Source organism: Lepisma saccharinum, chromosome 1 (assembly GCF_977018435.1).
Source record: "Lepisma saccharinum chromosome 1, izLepSacc3.1, whole genome shotgun sequence".
Taxonomy (NCBI): Eukaryota; Metazoa; Arthropoda; class Insecta; order Zygentoma; family Lepismatidae; genus Lepisma; species Lepisma saccharinum.
In genome coordinates, this window is record NC_139229.1 from 139,759,033 (window position 1) to 139,784,111 (window position 25,079).

The 25,079-nt window shown below is 36.1% G+C and overlaps 1 protein-coding gene across 1 annotated transcript; it reads left to right on the forward strand.

Annotated features, from left to right (window-relative positions):
- The first annotated feature begins 6 nt into the window (after positions 1 to 6).
- On the forward strand, positions 7 to 24,896 carry grsm (probable aminopeptidase NPEPL1 granny smith protein). The gene is made up of 10 exons (XM_083139345.1): positions 7 to 107; positions 841 to 1,014; positions 5,443 to 5,625; positions 10,331 to 10,585; positions 12,315 to 12,539; positions 14,810 to 14,988; positions 17,024 to 17,147; positions 17,816 to 17,992; positions 20,188 to 20,298; positions 23,764 to 24,896. The coding sequence occupies exons 2-10, from the start codon at positions 865 to 867 to the stop codon at positions 23,911 to 23,913; spliced, it is 1,554 nt and encodes a 517-aa protein (XP_082995471.1). The 5' UTR covers positions 7 to 107; positions 841 to 864; the 3' UTR covers positions 23,914 to 24,896.
- Positions 24,897 to 25,079: the final 183 nt, after the last annotated feature.

Consider the following 25,079-nt stretch of genomic DNA (forward strand, 5'->3'; position numbering starts at 1 on the left):
TGAATGTGTTCAGCTTCAGGCTTCATCAGTAGTTTAGGTTGGACGTGAAAATAATCTGTGGTCCGGCGTAGTGCATCAGTCTATTATAGGTGTATTGTCCGAGTAAGGTACGAAGTAAATAGATTAATTATTTGTTGTTACTGAATCACAAATGCGTGCAGAAATAGAATAATTCAGTGCAGTTATATATAAATAAATTGCCATAAGAGTTTTTTATGTATAGGTAAATAAAATATCAGTGAAGGGCGTGTTACAAAAATGGAATCCTTGATTCACCGGTGTAATATTACTATAGCCACATGATTGAAATTATTCAACACAATTAGGTGCAAAATGGTATGATGTGAATTGGTATGGATACTATTAAAACTTGAAGTAGTTATTATTTCATATACTCTATTCTCACCCCCTCCTGGTTTTCATGTATTCTTGCTTTTGTTTAGCAATTATTTGATTAATAATAATTATTTTGATTGTAAATAAAAAGTTTCGATGTTTCATTCTGTATTGCTAAGTGCAAGGTGAATGTAGGTAGTACTTTGCAAAGGCTACTGCGATCATTTCTTATTTTATTAAACTACCTCTCTCTTTATTTTGTACAGTGTGCAAAAGTGGAATTCATATAACACACTGAAGTCAGACTACATGCTTCACCATCTGCAAATTGAAAGTATTAAGGCCCACGTAAATTTCCTTGAAATTGAGGGAGATGGAATTTGGAACAGAAAGGGGTTTGCATCCTCTAAGTAGTCTGTAAATTACAAGATATTTTTTAAAATAATTTTTGAAGAAGTGCACAAGACAAATATTGTCCAATAAATTGTTATTTTTATTTTACAGGGTACCAGTAGCTCAGACGTTGCCATGACATCCGTCAAGTTAAAGTTCTCAAGCTCCCTGTCAAGAACGGATCCTCAGAAACATCCCGTAATAGTTATTGGTCAGATAAAGCACTTAAACAAGTTATCATTTCATGAGATTCGTGTCAAGTTAGAACCAAGAGTAACAGATGAAGTAAGTTTTCACATGTTTCTATTAATTTTAACAACTCTGTTCATGCAGTGGAATTTTTGGTAATGGTTCCTATTGCTTTATTACTTTTATTTCAAATTCTTCTAGCAGAAAGACTAATTATTGTAGAATTTTGGCAATCATTGTCACACATTTGAACCTTCCTAAAGTAATGAGCATTGTTCGGATTTTGTAGAAAAGTTATTGGAGCGAATTTACAATACTGGACCCTTCCCCGATTTTTGTAATATTTCACATACTCACTAATTGAGGCCTCCTAATCACGAATTTGAAGTTAAAATTTGGGTGTCACGCATAGAAATTACAAAATAAGGGGTCCGTGATCGCAACCGACAATGCACAATTGCTCATTATTTATCGCAAGATTTTGCATTTCGAATACTTAAGGAACGAAATATATATTCCTGACATTACTACGACCCCAAATTTTAACTATGCTTGCCTAACCTAACCTAACGTTCTTCTTCGAAGACGCCATTTTCGTATCCTGCAATTTTACTATAGATGCATTGTTGCCAAACTTACCTGTAATCAAATCAGTCCACATTCCACATGCTCTGCTTCATCGTGATTGTCACTGTCGTCTTCTTCCAAGTATGAAATCAACAGTGTGGCAATGCTGTAGACAGCGTAACTAGTTGTGAACCTCAATTGTTCATATCAACAAATATGGTTCCCATACTTGTATATGAAGAATCATTGCGAGAATAGAAAAGCTTATTTTACAACTTCTAGACGTTAATGAACAATTTCTACACCTCACCCCAACATGTTAACCTCAGATAAATCATCACGAATAATTTGTGAGTATAAGCACTAGCATAGAAATTAGAGAAGGGTCCGGTATTGTAAATTCTTGCCAAGTTATTTATGTTGGGGAAAAAAAATATCTTAAAAATCCTTACACAAGCATGCATACTGCCCATGGACAAGGCATTCTCTGTTGATAGAAGGTAGAATTCAAACCTTTTAGCCGCGATCAGTAGTAGAAGGCATTTAGAGATCTTATTTTAATGCTAAGAAAACTAAACCCGACCTACCTAACCTCACCACGAAAGCATTTAGGGTTATTATGAAAATGCTAAGGGAACTATCCTGACCCACCTAATCTAACTACGAAAGCATGCAAAATAATCTAACATGGTTATTTTTAGTGTTTTTTTATTTGATTTTATCTGTGATGTTTCGTTCTGGTTTCCTAGAACTTTTTCAAGCTACACATGCAACAACACAACATTCCTTAGAAGTGTTGAGTGACTAACCATGTGAAGTTGTGTTTTTGTATGTGTAGCTTTAAAAAGTTCTGGGAAGCCAGAACGAAACGTCACAGATAAAATCAAATAAAAAACCCTAAAAATAACTGTGTTAGATTATTTTGCATGTACAAAAAGTGATTATGCGAACCTTCAAGAAGAACATTGATATATAAAATCATGTATTTGGAAGTGAAAAACCAGTGTCAAGGAAACACGCAGTAAGTAATCGCTAAAACTCCTCAGAGTTAACAGATGTAAATCGAAATTGAACCAGATGTAAAAATTGCATATGTGGCTTGATGAAATCTCAATAAAACAAGAGGAACTTTGGTCGAATTTTTGAACAGTGCCTGGTGAAATGTATCAGGCATCCTATACTGGAGTGTTCATTGATCAAGTATCTGCAGATTGAATTTAGAAATGTGTAATTGAAGTAAGTGCCTGGTATTAAGCACCTAAGTGAAATTGCAAATTGATGCTACCTACTTTGCTCATGTTTATGTATATATGTGTACACACACATGGGCATGCACTTTGGTAGGGTTTAAATTTGGAATATTCATTTATTTTTTTATCCATGACTGCTGCCATCAGGTTGTGAGAGTAACAGATTGAACTATTTTCAACAGCATTATAGATTAAGTAGTTATGCTGTCATATTTCACATTTTAATTAAATCAATCACACTAACCACAAAGAGCAACATGAACAAATACAGATAAGTATTATTATTATAGATAGCAGTGACTTAATTACTTAACCTAGACACTATAGATATATATATTTTAGAGAAAGACATGAAACTTATCTGTCTAACTGCTTTTTTCTGTGTAGAGTTACAACTCTTTGAGAGTTGTTTTCAGCTGCCTAAGTAACAAGCAGCACAAAAAAAGAAATGGAGCGATTTTACAATACCGGGAATTTCTCCATTTTGTTTGAAATTCGGCATACTCACTAATTTTGACCCCCTAATCACGAATCTGCAGTTAAAATTTGGCGCTCACACGTGGGAATAGCAAAATAATCTAAATTAAGTTCTTATTTCTTTTCTACACCCTCTATTTCCAAATTTCCCACCGATTTCCGGCTCCGCCCCTGGGGTAATTAACCTACCGTCGCTTACGCGGCCCCACCTCCGCTCCAGCTCCCCGGCTTTATCTATAGAGTCCCTGTTAAAGGCATGTTAGAAATTGGCCGGATTCACCTGCCCCCAAATAAGCGCCAAATTTATACGTGAGCACCAAATTTTAAGTGCACGTGATTACGAGGCCCAAATTAGTAAGTATCCCAAATTTCAAACAAATTGGATAAATACCCTGTATTGTTAAATTATACCAAAGAAATAAATACCTTACAAGAAAATGTGTGTTGTTTTATAAAAGAAATCACCACACCATGGAATCATGAGACTTGGTGAAAATAGAACAAAAGCTTCACCAGCATTATATTTTTTAATTAAATCAAGCCCCCCACCTGCATTTACAGCAGAAGATTGACATACATATTTGTGCATGGTCCTGTACGATAATAATAAGTCTACATTAATGCTATTTTTAATATTTGTGAAATATTCTGTTTTGTGTTTGTGATATATCTGAAAAATTTAGTAGGGTGAGATGAATCTTCCAATTTTGTAAAATTTCCAGAGCTAACTATAACATTGCAGCATATTTTAGCATCCCAGATTTCAAAACAAACCATTTATCTTACAAAAAAAATATAATCCACTTCAGAAGATACATGTCTTAATACGGGTCTTATTTTCATTATTTTACGTCACTTTTGTATCTTGTGGTTTATTTGCAACAATGATGAATGGTGAATAAATGATTTTTGCATCCGTGAAGCTGCCTCAGTGGACAAGGGCATGGAGCAGTCCTTGCTACTAAAAATTCCAGTTTCCAGTCCTGGTCTTGGCACGAGTGTTCATCAGCTTCATCTCTTTTGCATTCATTCTCATTGTTCGTGATTCTGATGAAAAATGGATTTATTATATATTTTTTAGGGCTGAGCCGATACCGATGTACCAGGGTATCGACAAGTATCGGTTCAATTTTTTTCACCGATACCAAAGATTTTGAGTGGCTAGAGCGGCCAAGAGAAACAACTCATTTGTCCTTTTGAAAGATTCGTTCAACCTTCCTTGTGACAAATTGGGATACCACACAAGAAAGCGCTGCACCCAAAATGTGATATTGAAGGCATGTAACCGCCTGGTGGTCAACGCTATGTGGAAATAAAAGAAATCATTCATTGCCGATTCTTGTTTGCAAACTTGAGGGTTAAGAACGTGGCATTTTCTAAACCAGCATTATTATAGTGCTAGGTTCATTCCGAAGTTCCTGGGATAGGGATGAAAGTCGCTGTGGGAGAGAGGATTGTGGTTTTTACTTCTTGTGCTCTACCCTTCTGTGTGACTGGAGCCTGATGCTGACACTGCAGTGACTTGTTTTTATTGCAAATGACAGAAAAATGGGCAGCATGGCATATACAGAGCTGCCAAATGAGCATTAAATATACAGATCTGTATTTGTGTATATATTTCCGTCGTTTTCCTCCCTCTCCAGGTTAATCCAAACAATAAGAATGTTGTCTACATTTGTATTTGTTTTGCATTCCTTGTGCAAGCTGTACGCTATATGCACCACATAAATTTTATATTACACACTATAACTTTCTCTCTGTTAAAGACATGTAGCCTATAATGAAATTGGGGATCATGAAATGAGGCAGGGACACTTATAATAATCCACCGATTTTTTCGGTGTATCTGCAACATTTTAACAATGCTTGCAACTTTTAAAAATTTCTTCTTTTTTGCATCCTCTGGGGGTAGAAAGAAGTTCACATAAAATGTTACAGTACATTTTAAGTCATATAATGCTGGAGTATGATATCATCAATAGAATGTGATGTGATGATTTTTGTGACTTAATAACTAGCCTTTGTTATTTTAAACTGAAATTATACAAATATCGATATCGGTTGGAATCGGTTAAGGTATCAGCAAATGTTGGTATCGGCTCAACGCTAATATTTTTGTAAGCAAGAAAGGTATAAACGAAACTGAAATTTTCCCTACACAACTATCCCTTGGTTCAATTATATTTAAATTGTAGCAATTTTTTTTACTTATATGTTATTTTGTTTTCAGGTTTATCAAGCTGCTAAGGCCAGTCTTCATCCGTCGCCCACTGACACCTGTTCTCTCTACCTAAATTTGGCTACTCTAGCGGCCTTACCAGTGAAATGCAGTCGCCATAATACTCCATCCCGATCACATGCTATTACTAAGATTATACGAAACTGCAGTGTGGGAGTTGATGAATCTGTGGTGGTAAGCTCAAGGTTTTCACCCTAATGTGGAAATATGTACATTATTATGCAGTTGAATATTATCAGTTGCTGAGTTTATATGGTAACATTAAGTTTGGTATTTTGTGTGATGAGAATGAGGTTTTAGTTATTTGAATGCTGATGACAATCGTTATTTATTACCATACAATCATGATTCAATAGTATCTTAACAGTTGGGCTGAAAAGTTCATAGGCTGACTCATAGATGGCGTTACTAGAATTAAATCCATGTGATTTTTACTTAGTACTAACCTTCAAAAGATACGTGTATAAATTTCACAGCTCCCGGATAATTAGTTGTGTGAGATATAGCATTGTGAGTGAAGCAGCTTTTGTTATTGTGAAAAAATGGATAAAAAAGAATTTCGTGTGTTAATAAAGCATTGCTTTTTGGCGAAAAAAAAATACTGTTGAAGCCAAGGCTTGGCTTGATAAACATTATTCGGACTCTGCACCAGGAAAATCAACCGTTGAGAAGTGGTTTGCTAAATTTAAACGAGGTGAAATGAGCATCGAAGACGATGCACACAGTGGACGCCCCAAAGAGGCTGTTACCGACAAAAACATCAAAAAAGTCCACAAAATAATTTTAAATGATCGTAAAGTGAAGTTGATCGAGATAGCTGAGACTTTAAAAATATCAAAGGAACGTGTTGGACATATTGTGCATGAATATTTGAACATGCAAAAGCTGTGTGCAAAATGGGTGCCGCGCATGCTCACAATTGATCAAAAGCAACAACGTTTTGATGATTCGGAGCAATGTTTAGCGATATTCAACCGTAATAAACACGAATTTTTCCGTCGATATATTACAATGGATGAAACATGGCTCCATAACTACACTCCAGAGTCCAATCGACAGCCGAGTGGACTGCACGTGATGAACCGAATCCAAAGCGTGGAAAGATGCAACAGTCGGCTGGCAAGGTTATGGCATCAGTATTCTGGGATGCGCATGGTATTATATTCATCGATTACCTCAAAAAGGGCCAGACCATCAACAGTGATTATTACATAGCGTTGTTGGAGCGTTTAAAGGATGAAATCACGAAAAAACGGCCCCATTTGAAGAAGAAAAAAGTGCTGTTTCATCAAGACAATGCACCGTGTCACAAATCAATGAAAACGATGGCAAAATTATATGAATTAGACTACGAATTGCTTCCCCATCCACCATATTCTCCAGATCTGACCCCCAGTGACTTTTTCCTGTTTGCAGACCTTAAAAGAATGCTCGCTGGAAAGAAATTTAGCACTGATGAAGAGGTAATCGCCGAAACTGAGGCCTATTTTGAGGCTAAAGAGAAATCTTACTATAAAAATGGCATCGAAAAATTGTATGACCGCTATAATCGTTGTATGGCCTTAAAGGCAACTATATTGAATAATAAAATCGAATTTTGTTAAAAAAATATTTTTTACTATGTTAGCCTACGAACTTTTCAGCCCAACTGTTAATTTTTATTATTCTGTGATTTAATGTGAGCATTATGTTGATTTTCTCATTATGGGTATGTTGTGCTGTAAAAAAGGTTTTTCTAATTTGTTTATGCATTTCAAGAGTGTCTGGTGTGTCAAATGTTGCATGTATCAACAGTCAACAACAATCAGAATCAGTTTTGAAACCACCTGATTAATCACTGTGTTATTTAGAAACAGTTATCTCATTTTTTGTCTTTTTGTCTATACCTAGGTATATTCCTATTGTAGCTTTTGGCATCAATGGTAAAATAATTGTATTATTTTTATTTATGATATAGCATCATGTGAAATATATCATACATGTGCTTTTGCAATGACATATTAATTTATTAATAAAACTAGTGCTGCAATGAGTGTTTTCCGCTCAAACGAAATACATTCGAACCCTATTAGTAGACTTTCTCCGGAATTTGTCTATGGTAGTGGGCCCTCAAATATGGATTGTGAAGTAAAATACGAAGTGAAATTAAAAAAGAAGTGAACATAATCATCATCTCCATGTTAATATGCAGTTTTGTGTATCTTACCGAGATATGTGAAAGTGAAATAATGATTATGGGCTGAAACTGCTTAGACTGACATTTTGTGTTTCTACGATTATTGTCATATTAAAATGATGTTCGATTGAATGTTATAACAGCATTTTTAGTAGAGGAAATCTACTGTTTCACCCAGAAATAACTGCAACACAAATGTTTTTTTGCCAGATTGTGCGGAATGGTATAGTGAATAATATAATAAAATTCGCAATCTAAATGTTTGGGGAATGTTTGGAAAATGGCAGCAGAAATTCAACTTAAAAATTAAAGAAAAATATCTCAAAAATGGTGCATTGTACACAAAAAGGAAGATAACCAAAATAAAAAAAACCAGAAAATTTGCTAAATTATGGTTTTGGTTTGATAGAGCTACCATAAATGTTAATTGAATTAGAAAGATTCAAATATTATTTTTTAATTTTTAGAATTAAGAATAGAAATAGGTAAGAAACTATGTAATTTACGTCCTAAAGTCACTGAACCAAATTCATAGCTTATCATTTCCTCTAGAGATTGGTTCCTATTTCGTGCCCTTAGAGTCAGGGGTTGAGGAGATATGTAGTTTAATGCAGAGTCATGTGTTTCCCTAAATTTACGTGTTCCATTTCTTATGATATTGGTTGATTGGTTTGTTTTATCTTACTTCGCTTTCTGTGTCACTTTAGGCTAATTTGCGAAGATGGGAATGAGTGATGATATGATGAAATTGATGGACACTCACAAACATCCATACCCAGGCCGGGATTCGAATCAAAGACCCCTGGTGTCGTAGCGCTATTATGATATTGGTGAGAATGTAATACATTGCTTTAAGCAGTGTTTCGTTCACGTGACGTTTATTACTTACATGTTGTTCAGATCCGTTTCTGATACCAGCCGGCGGAGTTCGAATATTTTACTGTCTCATTATCCTAAAGTTATGCAAAATTCAAAGTTTTCATTTATTGTACACCAGTATTTGTAAAAAGTGGATGTTGTTATTAAAGACAGTTGTTTTAATATTCAGATGTAATTTTGGCAAATTTTTAAAGAAAAATTCTGATAAATTGATTGCAGTGTAATATTTACTTTAATCAATGTTGTGATTAATTTTTAATTGTTAAAATTTTTAAGCATTGGTGGGAATAAGCACCAGAGTGGTACTACCTCAGCCCTCCAACAAACCCTTGTCAGAGTACTGCATATATACAGTGGAATCTCGATTTTATTTTCCTGTATTTTAAGTTCTTTTCTCTCAGTCCCGTTAAAAATGTATAGTTAAAGTTCTACAGGGTGGGCGGAAAGTAACTCCCTATTGTTAATTTTTTTTTCTTCCTAAGATATTGAAGGTAGAAACTTACTTTTTTTTACACATGTAGTTTATTGTATACCATTATCTTCCTTCAAGTTACAACTCAATGTGTGTGCCGGACCTTGTGGCCGAGTGGTTAGCACATCGCACTGCGACACCAAGAGTCCCGGGTTCGAATCCCGCTCGGGCTTGGTTGTTTGTGAATGTCCCTTCATCAATTTCATCCTTTCATCACTCATCCCCATCTTCGCAAATTAGCCAAGAGGCACAAAACACGAAGTACAATAAACTAAATCAATCAAACTCAATGTGTGCTTCAGTATTTTCTAAACACTGTCTTAAACGAACAGGTACGTTTGCTACGACCTTCCACAATAACTCTGCAGGAACACCACTTATGACCTCACGGATCTTATTCTCAAGTTCACCAAGAGTTTGAGGTTTGCTGCGATACACTTCTTCCTTAGCTCACCACATGGGGTGAGGTCTTGACTTCGCGCTGGCCATTCTGTGGAACCTCGGCGACCTATCCAGCATCCTACGAAGCGCTCATGAAGCCATTGTCTAACAGTCAAGGTGTGTGTTCATCGCAAATGTCAGTCATCGCCATTGTCCACCATCGCAATTGATTTTGAAGGGCTTCACTTGAACATCTCCCTCACTGTGACCACCTTTTCCTCCAATACTGAAGAAGAGGGCCTACCTGATGATCTCTTAATGTCCACGACACTTCCGGTAGTCATTAATTTTCTGTGTCAATTTTTAATTGTTTTTGCATCCAGAACAGCTTGCCTCCCATTTTGACCCCTCAACCACCATTGCACCTGAATTACAGATTGCCACACCTCAAATCTTGATGCAATTTTGGCTCTCTCTCCAATGCTCAATCGTACTGCCATCTCTATCTTCAAGGGCACTTCAAAGGCTTCAGAGGATCTGGAAAAAATATGCAACAAATGGCATACTTTAGGCTATAAAACAAGATAACTTTCATTGCAATATGTACATAACTTCAATAGAAGTACAAAATTAAAAATAGGGAGTTACTTTCTGCCCGCCCTGTACTGTTATTCATTTTATATTTTACAATGTACATTCTGAAAGTTACTATTACGGTAGGAAAATTAAGGTGTCTGTAGTTTTTTATTTTATTATTAATGTGAAGCTGGTATGAATTTCAATATCTGGGTCCTGTTCATCGGTCATACATTGCCTGAGGTGCTGCCAAAAAAAAAAATCATAGTACAGTGATGGTTAAACCATTTTCATCCACAAAAGGTTTAAACTGTTTTGTCATATATTCCTAATGAAACTCTCTAAAGTGCATTTTTCATTTTCGTATATGTAATTTGAGGTTTGGTTCTCTGCAGATTGTGTGTGAACGAAGTGATGTCTTTGCCTCAGCATGTGCTGTGGCAAGAGCCTACCCAGTGTACTCAAGGAAGACCGGCCAGACTTCATCGTCTGTTGTCACGGTGGAATTTATTTTGGCTGGAGGGGAGGATGAGGCACCTCTAACTGAAGCTGACATCCGTTGCCTAGAAACAGCTTGCGAAGGCATTAGGTTGTCAGCACGCATAGTAGATTCTCCATGCAATGAAATGAACACTGATGACTTTGTCCAGGCAAGTAAGGAATTTGGTTGTTCCATTTTTATTGCTTTGAATGCGAGGAGATGGCCATGTTCAGAAAAGTACATAATGTTATGTAGTGTTATCTGTGCTAATATCAGGATAAAACATGATAAATGAGATTGCATGAAAATAAAGACCTGCAAGGGGGCTACTGACATTTCAGAGATCACATCCCTGTCTTTGGGGTTCATTGTAATTTTACCCTGATTTTAGCACAGGTAAAACTTGTCATTTATGTTTGTTGTGTATGTCTCCTTGGAGGATGGATATAAGCTTTGTAGTTGCCTTAGTATTTGAACTGTTTCTAATATAGTGTTTTTCTCAGATATGAAGTGAGACCTTAATAATATGCTTTCCAGAGTTGTAGTACGGGAAAATATAAAATTGTATTTTCACTGTTTTCTGCAATTGTTAGAACTACTCAAATTGTACAGGATTTATTTTATCTCAGAATTATATCAGAAAACTGCAGAAGATTAATGAGCTTGTTGATCCTTTTTAAAGTTGAAATCAATGTTACTTTCAAATTGCAATCATGAAATACGTATTCCGGTTGGCATTGTTTCAGCTTTAATTTGGTGCACGAGTTTTCTTTACAAATTGTGTGTAACATTTACAAACACATTATCTTAAGACACACACCTAACAACAGGCATTCAGAGTATGATATTATCTTGAGAATTTATCTTTTCATGCATATTTTCACATAGTAAGCTAATATTTACAATTGTGTTACCTTTCTTGTGGCATCTTTAATGTGGATAGTTTCTGCAAAGCATAGTGGGTTGTGATCAGCTGTTGTCTATTATAAACTGTTTTCCATAAGGCATATGAAAGAACTCATTAATATCATTGTCAGTAAGTGTCTCATTCACACAACTGTTACCAGTAAACAAGAAATGAACCTGAATGGAGCTAGTACGCACCAGTAGTGACGATAAGTGCTGGTGCACTGGCTATGAGTTGTCTTCACTATCCACAGAATCCTCATCTGTCTCTTCAATGTCCATGTCAAGTCAACTGTCACTACTATAGATAAAGTCTTCGTCACTTTCCTAAACGATACCTTCTATTTTTGGAGAAATCTATTTATTTTTGTGTTTTGGGAGGACTCTTTTTAAGGTAACTTATCTAAAATAAGGGGAGTTTTCCTTGTATACTTAGAAGAATGCAAATATTTTAACTTATCACCACCATTATAAAAAAGCACTATCTGCAAATAATTATATTCACTAACACATCTATGTTGAACATTTGTTGGTAAAATCAGATGGTATGTTAACATGAATTACTTGGAAATATGCACTTAAGATTCGCCATGACTACTGTCAAGTATGGCCATCTGCTGGTCAAAATTTCAACTGCCACAATTAATTACCAACTCTCACAAGACACATACAGCAATCACTCAAATACATTTTTGCTGGGTTGAAAATGATGATGATTTTTGGGATGTTTTTACACTTGTGCAGTCACCTACAAACAAATGTGTACCACATACATCAAAAAAGCAGAGGAAATATCTTGACCAGCTTGAGTACGGTTCTTTGCAGTAAAAACACAAAAAGTTAAGAGAGACATGTGAACAAAATTGATAATGTCAAATTTGAGTAACAGTATTGTGTTTGGGTGGTTGTGCAAAATTAAGAGTTCTGTTTTTGTTAAAGACCGATCATTACAAACTATGTTAATTTAATTATTTTTTATTCCTCTCCAACAGGATGTGCAGCGCATAGGTGAAGAACTTGGAGTAACGACTACAATTATTCGGGGTGAAGAACTTCGTAGGCGTGGCTTTGGAGGATTGTACGGAGTAGGAAAGGCAGCAAATGCCCCTCCTGCCTTAGTCGTTCTTAGCCATACCCCTCAGGGTGCTTCACAGACAATAGCTTGGGTTGGAAAGGGCATTGTTTACGATACTGGTGGATTAAGCATCAAGACAAAGGTAAGTTATTATTAAAAAATATGATTATATAAATATATATAATATGATGTTATGTTTTGCCTTCCACATTTAAGTTCACAACAAAAAAGAATTACTTGTAAAGGGTTCCCACCGACTTGGAAGGTCAGGGGATGATTTCTCTGACCTATGAGTGAAGTAGTCGGAGAATTTTAAAATGCACTGATGGTCAAAGTATAGCATAATGAGGAAAACCAAGCATATGAAGTCCGCTAACAGCGGCAACTGCTAACAATGTAACAGTGTGATGCGTAACAACCTTAGCACACAGGCATGTGTGCTTGCTGAAGGTCGCATAGTCACATGGTGTGCACTGACATTATATCCGGGCACCACACCTCATTTGAGATAGTGCTCGCGTGAAGTGCAGAGGTGTTTTCTGTGGTGTGCGTGAGTGCTGTTGGCTGAAGCATGCCACGGGGATGCAATTTGGACCCTCTGTTGAAAGGGAGGATAATCGGACAATTGGAAGTGGGTCAAACACGGAGGTCTCAGGTGCTGAATGTGTCACAGATTTTCATCTCCAGGCTGTAGCACAGGTTTCAAACCACCGGAGACGTCCAACGTCGACCCATACCAGGGTGGCCATGGGTCACAACCTCTCAGCAGGACCGTTTTCTGGCACTAACGGCAAGACGTAATCGGCAGATGTCTGCTCGGGAACTGGCATCAGAGCTCGCAGCAGCATCTGGACCATGGGTTTCATGGCAAACTGTATACTGGCAGCTGCATACAGCTGGTTTATATGCCAGACAACCCATAGTGTGTGTCTCGCTAACCCTGCACAATATCATGCCTGCTTATGGTGGAGCGATTCAGTTTACAGATTGATTTGCGATGCACGCTGGTCTGGAGGGAACAGGGGACCTGCTATAATCCGCATAACATCACGGAAAGGGACCAGTATGGTGTACTGGTGTGGGCGGGCATCATGCTCAATGGACATACAGAGCTACACATCTTCGAGGGTGGTACATAATAGAGGTGTTGGACCCTCATGTGCAGCTGTGGCGGGGTGGAATGGGTCCATCGTTCATTTTCATGGATTATAATGCACGATGGTCATCGAGCAAACCTGGTGGAGGAATATCTTCAGGGGGAAGATATCCCACGCATGGAGTGGCTGGCACAGTCACAGGACTTGGACCCCATTCAACATGCGTGGAATGCATTGGGACAGCGAATGACAGCCAGGCAGCCACCTCCACGAATGATTCCAGAGCTCCATACTGCTCTTCTTACAAGCATACTACATCGCTGTGATGCTGTGTATCTGCCAGGGGTGATCACACACCATATTGATGGTCAGCATCCATCGCAGACTCCAGTTTCTCCATGTTCTATGCATTGGTAATGCCCACTTGCTGTCATTTCTCATTAAACTCCAATTCATTGCCCTGGAACTGTTTCTGTCCACTTGTCTTTCACCTGAGATGCTCTTTCATACATGTATACCCACCCATTTGCGGTGCCTGAAACCATTCAGGTCTGCATTTAATGCACGAACTGTTGTTATGCTATACTTTTGGACACCAGTGTATATCTAGAAACCTGGAAATGTCAGATAAAATCAAAAAATATATTTTTCTTAGCACTTTGCCAATAGTTGGGAGTCAAAATCACCACCACTTTTTTTTTCTTGTACAAACTTCCTGATGGGAGATATTCTATATATTTGTATTAAATTGTGAACTATGTTGAAACACTTTATTCTTTTTAAGAGCACATTAGCAAACAGTATGTTAATTAACCACAGAGTGGTGTGGAATATTTTTTTTAAAACTGCCTGGAATACCATTAAATAGCAGGAAATTTGTTTTTCAAAAGTGAGGAGGAATTCTCTTATAGTAAAGTGCTGACCTATCCATGTTATGAAATAAGGAACAGAGGTATTGATGGAAAGCATTGCTTTTGATTTATTTGACTTATAGTTTGCGTACCTTTGTTTGGTGAAGTTGGTAGATTGATTGGTTTATTTTAATTCTCTTTTCTGCCACATTTGGCTAATTGAGAAGATGCAATAAAATTGATGAAGGGGCACTCACAAAGAACACCCATGCCGAGGCTGGCATGTGAACCTAGGACCCTTGGCATCTTACTGTGTTGTGCTAACTACTCTGTGGAGATTGGCATTTGGATTGAACCACACTGCAGTGAATCACGTGTTAGGAGGTAATAATGCATCTGACCTTGGCTGTTTGTTTTTGCATAGGTTTTTGGAAGAAAATTTTGAAATGTTTCTCCTATTTCAGACATCCATGCCAGGAATGAAGAGAGATTGCGGAGGGGCTGCAGGAATACTAGGAGCATTTTACACTATTGTCAAGCTAGGATTCAGCCAAAATCTGCATGCTGTCTTTTGCCTGGCTGAAAATGCAGTTGGTCCAAATTCAACCAAACCTGATGATATCCACACTCTGTATTCTGGAAGGTAAACATGAGCTTGTTTTGAATATAGGCCTGATGTGATACCAATGCCAACGCATCATTATAATGAAGTATTGGTTGGAATGTCATCAGTTATGCCATCTGAAAAAATGCCAAATGGCACTTTTGCTGAGTCTAATTACATTGAATTTCCGATCTGACGTTTTTGTGGTACTAAAAACATTGCATCAAAATTATGAATTTTCAGGAGGTACTTCTGAATGATTATTAAAATTCAAATGTAAGATAATTCAAGCAGTGGCAAAACATGTCACCAGGATGATTGACACAGGTGTGTGAACAGAGGAGGGGAGGGTGTGATTTGATGTGGTTGTGGCTGGGATTTTTTATATATAACAAAGGTGTGAGGTGCATTTGGACACCATGTTTCGTCACGAAATGATGCAAAATGAACTGCAAAATGTGAAATAAACTCTTAAACACGAAATTTAGGGCTTATTTACCTGTGTGACACCTGAGGTCTGAATTATCCTGTGAGTTATTCAAATCATGGAAAATGGATTAATTCTGCTGTAAATATTTCAGAAGCAAAAATGGATTACTTTACACAGGAATAAACTTAATACCCTGATAACTATGTAAATGTGCTATTAGAAGTAAAATATTAATTTGGTGTAATAAGTATAGTTTTATATCAAATTTAGGGTTTTATTCACCATTTTAACACAGAAATGTCATTTTATATACCACTTTTAATCCTCAAATATGCCCAGTTTTTGTACCCAGAAATCTGGATCATTTATTCACCATAAATATGTGGCTCTAGTAATATGTAGAGGCACATATTTTTGGCAAATAAAAAAGCAAAATTTCGGTACAAAACTCAATTTCGGGTTCAAAAGCGGTAAATAAAATAAAATTTCAATGTTATAGCGGTGTATAATTGGATCAAAAGCAGTACATAAAATGACATTTTGTTTTTAAAATTGTGAATACAATCCTAAATTTGATGTCAAAACTGTACCTATTCCACAAAATTAAGATATACCTTCCAATAGCTCATTTATGTAGTTACCAGAGTATAAGTTTATACCTGTACAAAGGGGTCCATTTTTGCTTCTCAAATATTTACAGCAGAATTAATCATTTTCCTGTGAAATGCATAACTCACCTGATAATTCAAATTTCAGAAAGTATATTCCAAAAGAGGAGAGAGAAAAGGAAATTGCTGGATGTCAAGGTCAGGTGGAACAAGGGAGACTGGAAGTAAAAGAAAATAACCCTTTAGATAAAAGTTGGCAGATTGAATCTCTTTTCATCTTTTTTTCAAACATCTGGAAATGTTAAATTTTTCACCTTCTTCCTTGCAGACAATTCTTGTGCAAAGTTACATGCAGATAAAATGCTAGTTTCAAAAACCATTAAATGCATGAAAGGGACATTTGCCAAGACTGGAACAAAAGACTGTTAAATACTAGGGATGGGCCGATATGAAATTTTGGCTGATACCGATGAAGTACAGATATAAAATTTACCGATACCAATAACCGATATTCTACTGATCCGATATAAAATTAGAAATGGTCCTTGAAGAACCTGAAATGTTCATTGATCTCCTTAATAAATGTGTGTTTCGAGGTGACTGCTGTGCAAAAGAAGTTGAATATTTAGACATTTACTTTTTTAGAAAGACGAGCATGGAGATTATCCATAAAAATCACAACAAAATTGCAGAATTTTGCACTAAATTATAAGATATTTATCGATATATCGGATCGGTAAAATAATCTGTAATTTTACCGATACACCGATATGCCTATGTCAGCCGATACGAATGGAGTACCGATTACTTGGTCCCATACCTATCAAATACCAAAGAAAATGGTTGTTTGGAAATTCACTGTATCTTGAAAATTTCGAATTTTGCATTTTTTCCATTTATTTTGTACTAGTATTACATGAAAAAAATGGATTTTGTGATTAAATTAAGCTATTTTAATATTGTGATATAAATCTTTGAATGTTTTAAAGGAATATTGTAGTAAATTGATGTGGTATATTTCATTGTTTTTTTGCAGGACTGTAGAAATTAACAACACAGATGCCGAGGGCCGATTGGTACTTTCAGATGGTGTTTCTTATGCACAGAAGGACTTAAAGGCAACAGTAATTCTAGACATGGCTACCTTAACTGGAGCACAGGTAACTATAATATTCCTTTAGATTGTGTTAATCGACCATAATTAAAACATGATCTGTAGAAGGATATGTACTTTTAAAGATTGATTCTAAATTTAATACTTAGACAGGAAGATGGTTCATTTTGTTCAAGAGGAACAGTCCTTGCCTTCAATGTCCAAAATAGGTGTACATAGTTTGCTGTTGACAGAAAATGAATAAGCTTGCAAATTCCATTTACAAAAAATGTTATTGCATCCATTCTCAGTGGAACCCCTATTTTACATTTTCTTGCTTTATACATTTTGCCTTTCTGGTTCAAATATGCTATAAATTTTTCCCACATTATTATTTAGACGTTGTTACCTGGATACTGTGTAGTGAAAGTTCCACTGTATCTTTCTTAACGAATTTATAATTAGAAAACCAAATCAAATCCATTTTATCAGAAACTGTTGATTCAGCATTTGGGTACATGAATCATTTAACACACGATACTGAAAATCTAGAATATGTAGATATATCATAAATATGGAGAAACTAGTACTCACTTTTATCCGCTGAAATTAATCGAAAAAAAAAAACAGCTTTGCAGATAAAAGTGAGTACTAGTTTCTCCATATTTATATACTACCGCCTCTCTTTTCCAATTATAGATATATCATAATCCGAGATTATTGTATTTTTTTCAGGGTGTGTGCACAGGCAAGTACCACGGTGCTGTCCTCACAAACAGTGAAGACTGGGAGGAAGCAATTGTGTCTGCAGGCCGAGTATCGGGAGACCTTGTGTTTCCTATACCTTATTGCCCAGAACTTCACTTCAGTGAGTTTGCTTCTGCAGTGGCAGATATGAAGAATTCTGTTGCTGTAAGTATTTTCTTATTCTGTACCTCATTTGTGTGTATTACTCGTTCACTAACATTTCAAAATCATAAACACTAATTTTGCCATGTACTGATAAAATTATTCTTGAAAATCGTAATAATTTAGGGGTCCCATGTTGGATACCTGGTGCAGGCACATAGTGGTTGGAAGCCCACTTTTAACTGTAGATCAAGTCCAGGTTAGTCTTTCTGTGCATAAAGTGAACTTTAAAACAAACTCAAGCAAGCAATTGTAAAAATTGAAACTTGTTTAGAATATTGATAATTGTGTCCATGTACACTCCTGTTCAGATAAAGTGGCCCATATTTCAACTGTTCAACTTTAAAAAATGTGCCACTTTCTGTGAACAGGAGCATACAAGCATTACATTGGAACCAGCGGCAGCTTTAAGAATAGAACCACCGTGCCATGGCACTATGCTCAGAAGAAGTGCATGCTTCGTCAAAATATAGTCAAATTCATACATTTAGGAAATTCTTATCTTGCAATATTTAAGCTTACGGGCACCTCAATCTCTGCACAGCATCCCCAGCTGTTCCGTACCCTTGGTCTGAGCCGTGAATGGTGTGACCCAAGTTGATGCACGTGCAAAGGCTTGAAAAAGTCTTAGCAGAAATAAACAAAGCAGTGACACTGTATCATCAGTTAATCGAGGCAGTGGTCCTTCGAAATTAATCAGGAAAAAACAATCGAATTCGCACACAAAACTTTACTTATGCAATAATTGAATCTGTTGAACTAGAAATTGCCGGTGAAGAAAGTGGATACAAGATACCGAGAACTGTGCAGTGGGATGCACAAGTACTGTTCGGCAAATTGTCCATGACTTATTTCATTAATTTTACTCGTGCATCCTACGTGCTTTTAAGGAATGGATTTTTACGTGTGCTGTTGCAGAGGGCTGTCAGCAGCTTGTTTGGAGTTTTGCTTCAAATAAAGTGCTTGATCAAGGTGATTGACAGTTTGCTTGGTAATACTTTTGCATCCCACTGTACATTCTACCATTTACCGGAAACGTTCACATCACACTATCAAATCTGTTCTATGTAAAGGAATTTAAAACATTTCCCAGAGGAGTATACCTAAAAGAACTGACAAAGGCTTACCCACTCCTGGAAGAGAAAAGTCTCAACAGTGAACTCCAAATGTGCTACTCACAACCAGAATTGAGAGTGGTGTTGATTTCTGTTGTGTTCCTTTCTCTCATGAACGAAGAATTATGTGACACATTTCAAGAAACTATTAAAGTACTGCAACTGCTAATAACAATTCCAATGTCATGGTCAGAAGCAGAGATATGTTTTTCAATGATGAAAAAGGTAAAAACCTTTATTAGCAACAGCATGGAAGAAGGAAGACTCAGATCATTGGGCATGGTCTCTTGCAAGAGAAGTTTTGTGGACCACATAATTGTAACAAGAAATTGATTGATTTGTTTGCAAAGAAAGAGAAATGCAGGATATACTTCGTCTATCGCCTTTGCTGTCTGAGGGAGGGTATACCTTTTTTGCCCCTGGATCTTGGTGAGTAAAGTATTTGTGATTGTTATTAATACTTATATTTCCTAGAAACTCTTAGCTTTTGTCTGCTTGTACATTTTAGAAAACAAAATTCTATTTAAATTACCTTTCATTAAATTTCTACAATATACGCTAGTGGAGTTTTTTTTGTCAGTTTCTTGCTCATGTCACTACCTATCATACTAGCTGCCAGCCACCACTGATTGAAACTATAATATATCAATCTGCCAGAATTTTCTTTAAAATAAGAATGATGACAGGTTAATGAGTAGTCTGTTGATAAACGATAGAAGTTCAGAAATGAGAAGCAATCTTTAGTTTTAAATTTAATGAAAAGTACATACTCACCTCGTCATGAGAAAAAAATGTGGTATATCATATTTCAGGAAGTTCAGTTTGCTTTATCAGGGATTATGTTTGAAGATTTCTATGGTAAGAGTGTAGTCCTACATATAATGGTAAGAGTTAAACATATTGTTACTATGAAGATTATAAATTGTTCTGAGGCACATGAAAGAGGGCAAAAGAAGCACAGGCAAGGCAGTGTTGCCAGGTGAACAGTCTTCTGTATCCTGTGTGGCTGTTGGAAATAGACTGATGTGAAGCATTCAGTGTCAAAATGTAATGTATTAATTTATTGCTTTGACTTTATTTCAGGATAGGAATAATGCACAGTCATCATGTGCTGGTCTCTTTATTGGTGCTCATCTTGGATTTGATTTCCCTGGCGTTTGGATGCATGTGGATATGGCCTACCCTGTCCACTGCGTAAGTCTTTATATTTATTCCCGAGATTGAATTGCATTTGTGTTTGGTACAATTACTCTGCAAATATTTTTCCAATTTACACCTCCACATAAGCTAATCCACCGTCAGAGTTCCCACTGACCTAGAAATTTTTAAATTCTTGGAAAGTACAGGTAAATTGATCTATGTCTTGCATAGATATGGATATAGTAGTGGACCTAAACAAGCAAACAGTTTATAAATCCAGACATACCTGCCCTTTAATTTTAGATTGATGCAATTAAGATTAACTGTTATGGAATGTACTATTTTTCTGTAGTTATATATGATTATTGTGCAAAATAAAATGTTTTATAATTTGAGTTAATGTTAGCCCAGTACCTAACAGTGGCAATTTTTGTTAACTTTAAAATGAAATTTTATGAACAAGGACTTTTACAGATAATGAAAACGTGTCATTTACTATGTCCATAGTTATTTACAGTGGAACCTCGGTTTTCCGTTTTTCAGGGGACCAAGCTCAAAAAACTTGAAGTGCAGGAAAATGTAAAATTGGGGAAACTTGGGACCATCAAGATTAAATGTATAATGTGGAAAAATGTAAAATCAGAGTTCCACTGTACATGTGTTCTGTACTTCTTAAAAATATCTCCTTATTTGAAAATGGTTCTTAATAGGCTAAGCCACACATTGAAGTGTGTTCTTTTGTTTTAACGTATGAAGCACAAAAGTTTCTGCTATCCAACACACGCCGTCTGCCCATACAGATGCTGACAATTCTGAAGAAAGTTTATAACACATACATGCAGCTCTTTTAGGACCATCTAGCTAAAAATCATGGTGTGTACATTAAAATTGCAACCAATGGTGAACCTATAGCAACAATTAAAAGTTTTTCAGAATAATTACAGTGGAACCCCAATTTTACATTCGTGGATTTTACACTTTCCCACATTATACATTCAATCTTGATGGTCCCAACACAGAAAAATGCTATAAAAATTTTTCTTTGATTTTACATTTTCCTGTATTTTCATTTTTTCAGCTTGGTCCCCTGAAAAACGTAAAATTGAGGTTCCACTTTATAAATGTTCATGCATACATATTCCATTGCTACTACCTAGGTACATGATATCAACTTACCACAGTCTTGCTTGGGAATTTTCATATGTTCATATATGAAGTAATAATAATATTAAAAACTGCTGTCATTTAACTCTTTCGCTGCGCTCGTCGCATTTATGCACAGCATGCCAGGTGCCTTGCTCTGCGGAAGTCGCATTATTGCGAGTTCATACTTCCACTCGCTGCGAGTGTTGCATTTCCGCAGTACGTCGCTTTTAGTAGCCTTTAGACATCTGTTGATACTATTTGGAACTATTTGAACTTGTAGTTTTGTTTATATCCGTATGATGTCGCTAATTACACCTTCGTTTAGAATACGAGCGATGAGTGCTCTGACATGTCAGTTTCAAATGCATGTTCGAATGTAAACAACATGGCTTCGTCAAGTCGTCAACACTTGTCTGATAATGTTGTTACTCAACTGTTGAATCAGAAGGTGAATTAAGTTGTGACGATTATAGCGACAGTTTTTATGAGACTTCAAGTGGTGACAGTGATTGTGTAGTGTCTGATGAAGAATTTGTACCGCCGTCCGTAACATCATGGAGCAGAGTGCAAAGCAGCATTGATCTAGGTGTGGGAAGTTCGACACAGGCAAGTGCTAAGTTACTTGGTGACAGTACAGTATTTAGCACACCATTTTCTTGTTTTATCAAATATTTCCCCCGCTCATTATTTGAACACACAGCAGAACAAACTGAAGTTTTCGCCACCCAGTATCTTGATACTACTTACGAATTTCCACGCCGCTCCACCACTCTGCATCAGCCCGTGTTTTGAGAAATACCATACCACCAGGGACTACAGAATGGTTTGCCAGTACAAAGAATGACTTTTGTAATTTCTCTATAACATATTTTGCAATGTAATTTTTTAAAATTATTCTTTCTAAATTTTTTTTTTCAAAATTTCAAAATATCATACCAGCAGGGACTACAGAATGGTTTTCCAGTGCAAGGAATGAATTTTGTAAGTTCTCTCTCATATATAACGCAATGTAATTGTGAAAATTATTTGTTTATAAAAAAAATATTTTTTCAAATTTAATTACGCAGCCAAGGGATATTGTGTGCCAGAGAATTCCGTAGCGAAAGAGTTAATAATAAAATTAACTTCTGCCACACCATGTGTGTGACTTAGTGAAAATTACACAGTACAGTGCCCTCAGAAGGTTATTGTGCTGCTCGAATGCAGTCCATGTAGCAGCTGGAAGCATGCCACTTTCCAGCGGTAGTAGTTATACGTATCCCCTCAACTCAAGTACGTAGTGCATTTTGTTAAGTTTTCCAAACTGAGGTTTAATCAAGTTTCTCCTTAGTAACTATGGCAATTTATTTGCATGTGTTCTCGTAAGGTGGTGCATAATATTTGTGTGTGGAATAGGAACACTGGGGAATTCCCTTAAAAATCTCCTCCTCACTTTTCTGCACAAGTTTGTTTTCACATAAGGATCTTGCAAAAAAATTATTTGTTCTAAACTGTACTTTTGTTGCAGCATCATAACACTAATGACACTTATCAACACTTCACACTCAACACTTGCCAGTTTACCACTTATCACCTTAGCAAACTACACAGAAATGAATATAAATCCTTCAACATGAACCATCTGCCCGTATCAAAGCAAACACTGCAGGCAGGCAGACAGAGATACGATCTGTTCTCAATAATACGTTGTTGGTCTACAATGTGAAACTTGAAATTCTTTGAGGTTAGTGCTGAATAGAAAGAGCCACACCTTTTGTTCTCTGTCTGTGATCTTAGATGTATCAACAATCAGAGTTAGCTCTACCACAGTGTTCCGTCATGTGTGTACCAAAGAGAAACTTGACAAAACCTCAGCTTGTCAAGCTTCCAAATGTGTTATGTGTTTGAGTTGACAGGATACATACAGGGAAACTCCAATTTTACTTTTCCTGCATTTCCTAACATAACATTTTCCCACATTTTAATTTTCTTCAGCTTGGTTCCCTGAAAAACGTAAAATCGAGGTTTCGCTGTATATCCAATTCCACTGGCAAGTAGTATGCTTCCAGCCACTATGTGGGCCACATTCTAGTGGAACAATTAACTCTTGAAGGCACTGTACATTGAAATTGGCAGTTTTCCCACTTCATCACATCACAGGTTGAAAGATAAATGTGTGTAATCCTTTGAAACACTTGGATCTTATTCTTCATATATATATAGTTAAGTAATAAATGACTGAAACAGTTGTTTACATTCTTTTCTTGCATTAAGTGATTATTGTTTTCACATCTATAGATATGAATGAAGAGGACTCAGTAGGAATTTTGTTGCATTGGTGTGATTGTCCATACTTCTCCATTTGCTAAGAAAATAATTACTTATTGTTTTCAGGGTGAACGAGCCACTGGGTATGGAGTCTCCTTGCTTGCAGCCCTGTTCGGCCACTACTCGCATGACCCATTACTCCAGAGTCTTAGCCCACTACAAAAGCATAATGGACTAGAAGAGGGAAATGCATGTAAAAAACTTAAACGAATTTAATTTTACAATTAGATACATATTCTTCTATTTTTGTACAATGAAACAAAACAAAATGGTTTGTTACTCTGTTGAATGTTAACTTTGTACTTAACTTGTGTAAATAGGAATGTCGATTTATGTGGGTGTAATATTTAAGTCGTGTAAAGATGTGGAAATATTCTGCATGACTTTTATGTGCTTCAGGTGGATTGTGTCATTTAAACAAATTTTATATCAAAAAAAGCATAGAGGGTTCTGTTTTTGTCTGATATTTTTCTTGCGTTAAGCCTGTGAGGAGTGGAAAATATAATCTGTCGAATCAATAAAAGAAAGCTGTTTTTGTGAATGGCAGTGTCTAGAATTGAATTGTGCCAGTGATTTTTTGTTTTAAATTTGTGAAATTATAGAAAATACTCTTTATTGTATAATGAAAAGAGTGTGCTTAATTAATTCTTAAATGAGTAGGCTTAAAGAATCAGAAAGGTATATTGTAGGTATGCATAATGCTCAATAAGATAAGATGGTGAAGCCAATTAATGATGTCTCATTCAGATCTTTTAACGGGTTCTTATCTCCAGTTAAAAATTTCTAGAAATGTGTTTGTCATTTGTTTTTTTCTCAGCCCATGTTTTTATTCTGAATTCCATCAATTTTTTTGTCTTACATTTGCAGGTTTACGTCAAATGTGACAATTATAATTGGAAGATAACACAAGTGGTTATTTTTCAAAAGAAAAAAAACATATGAAATAACAAAGCATCTGCATAATTCTGTTTTCCATGTTCCAAGAATAAAAATTTATATCAGCTGGATAGATTTTTTGTCAGGTATTTATATTTCTCTCCTTTTGCAGGAGAATGTATGAGTTTTCTACAAGTACCCCAAACACTGTATTTGATCCTAGATATCAGCTTGTGTGCAATACTGGTTTCTGATGAATTTAAGTTGCTGCTAGTTTTAACTCACTGTATAAGGATTATAATAAAAATAATATAGAAGCAATATTGTTTTTTTTTTTTTTCAAAACTTCTTGCCTAAGTATTAATTTCCAGGACCTGGTCATGATAACTTACTGAACAGTTGAGTGTGAAAATTGTAGCTGAAACAGGAATTGACCAGTGCTGTACCGCTGAGTTACCAAGCCAACCTATGACCTCCCCACAATTTCCACAACTTAGATCTCTAAG

What these genes read in the sequence shown, in the direction of transcription:
- grsm (XM_083139345.1), top strand. Translation starts at nt 865, where the DNA reads ATGACATCCGTCAAGTTAAAGTTCTCAAGCTCCCTGTCAAGAACGGAT. An exon ending in ACACTGATGACTTTGTCCAG is followed by an intron (nt 10,586 to 12,314) that starts GCAAGTAAGGAA and finishes CCTCTCCAACAG; the next exon opens with GATGTGCAGCGCATAGGTGA. An exon ending in ATATGAAGAATTCTGTTGCT is followed by an intron (nt 17,993 to 20,187) that starts GTAAGTATTTTC and finishes ACTTTATTTCAG; the next exon opens with GATAGGAATAATGCACAGTC.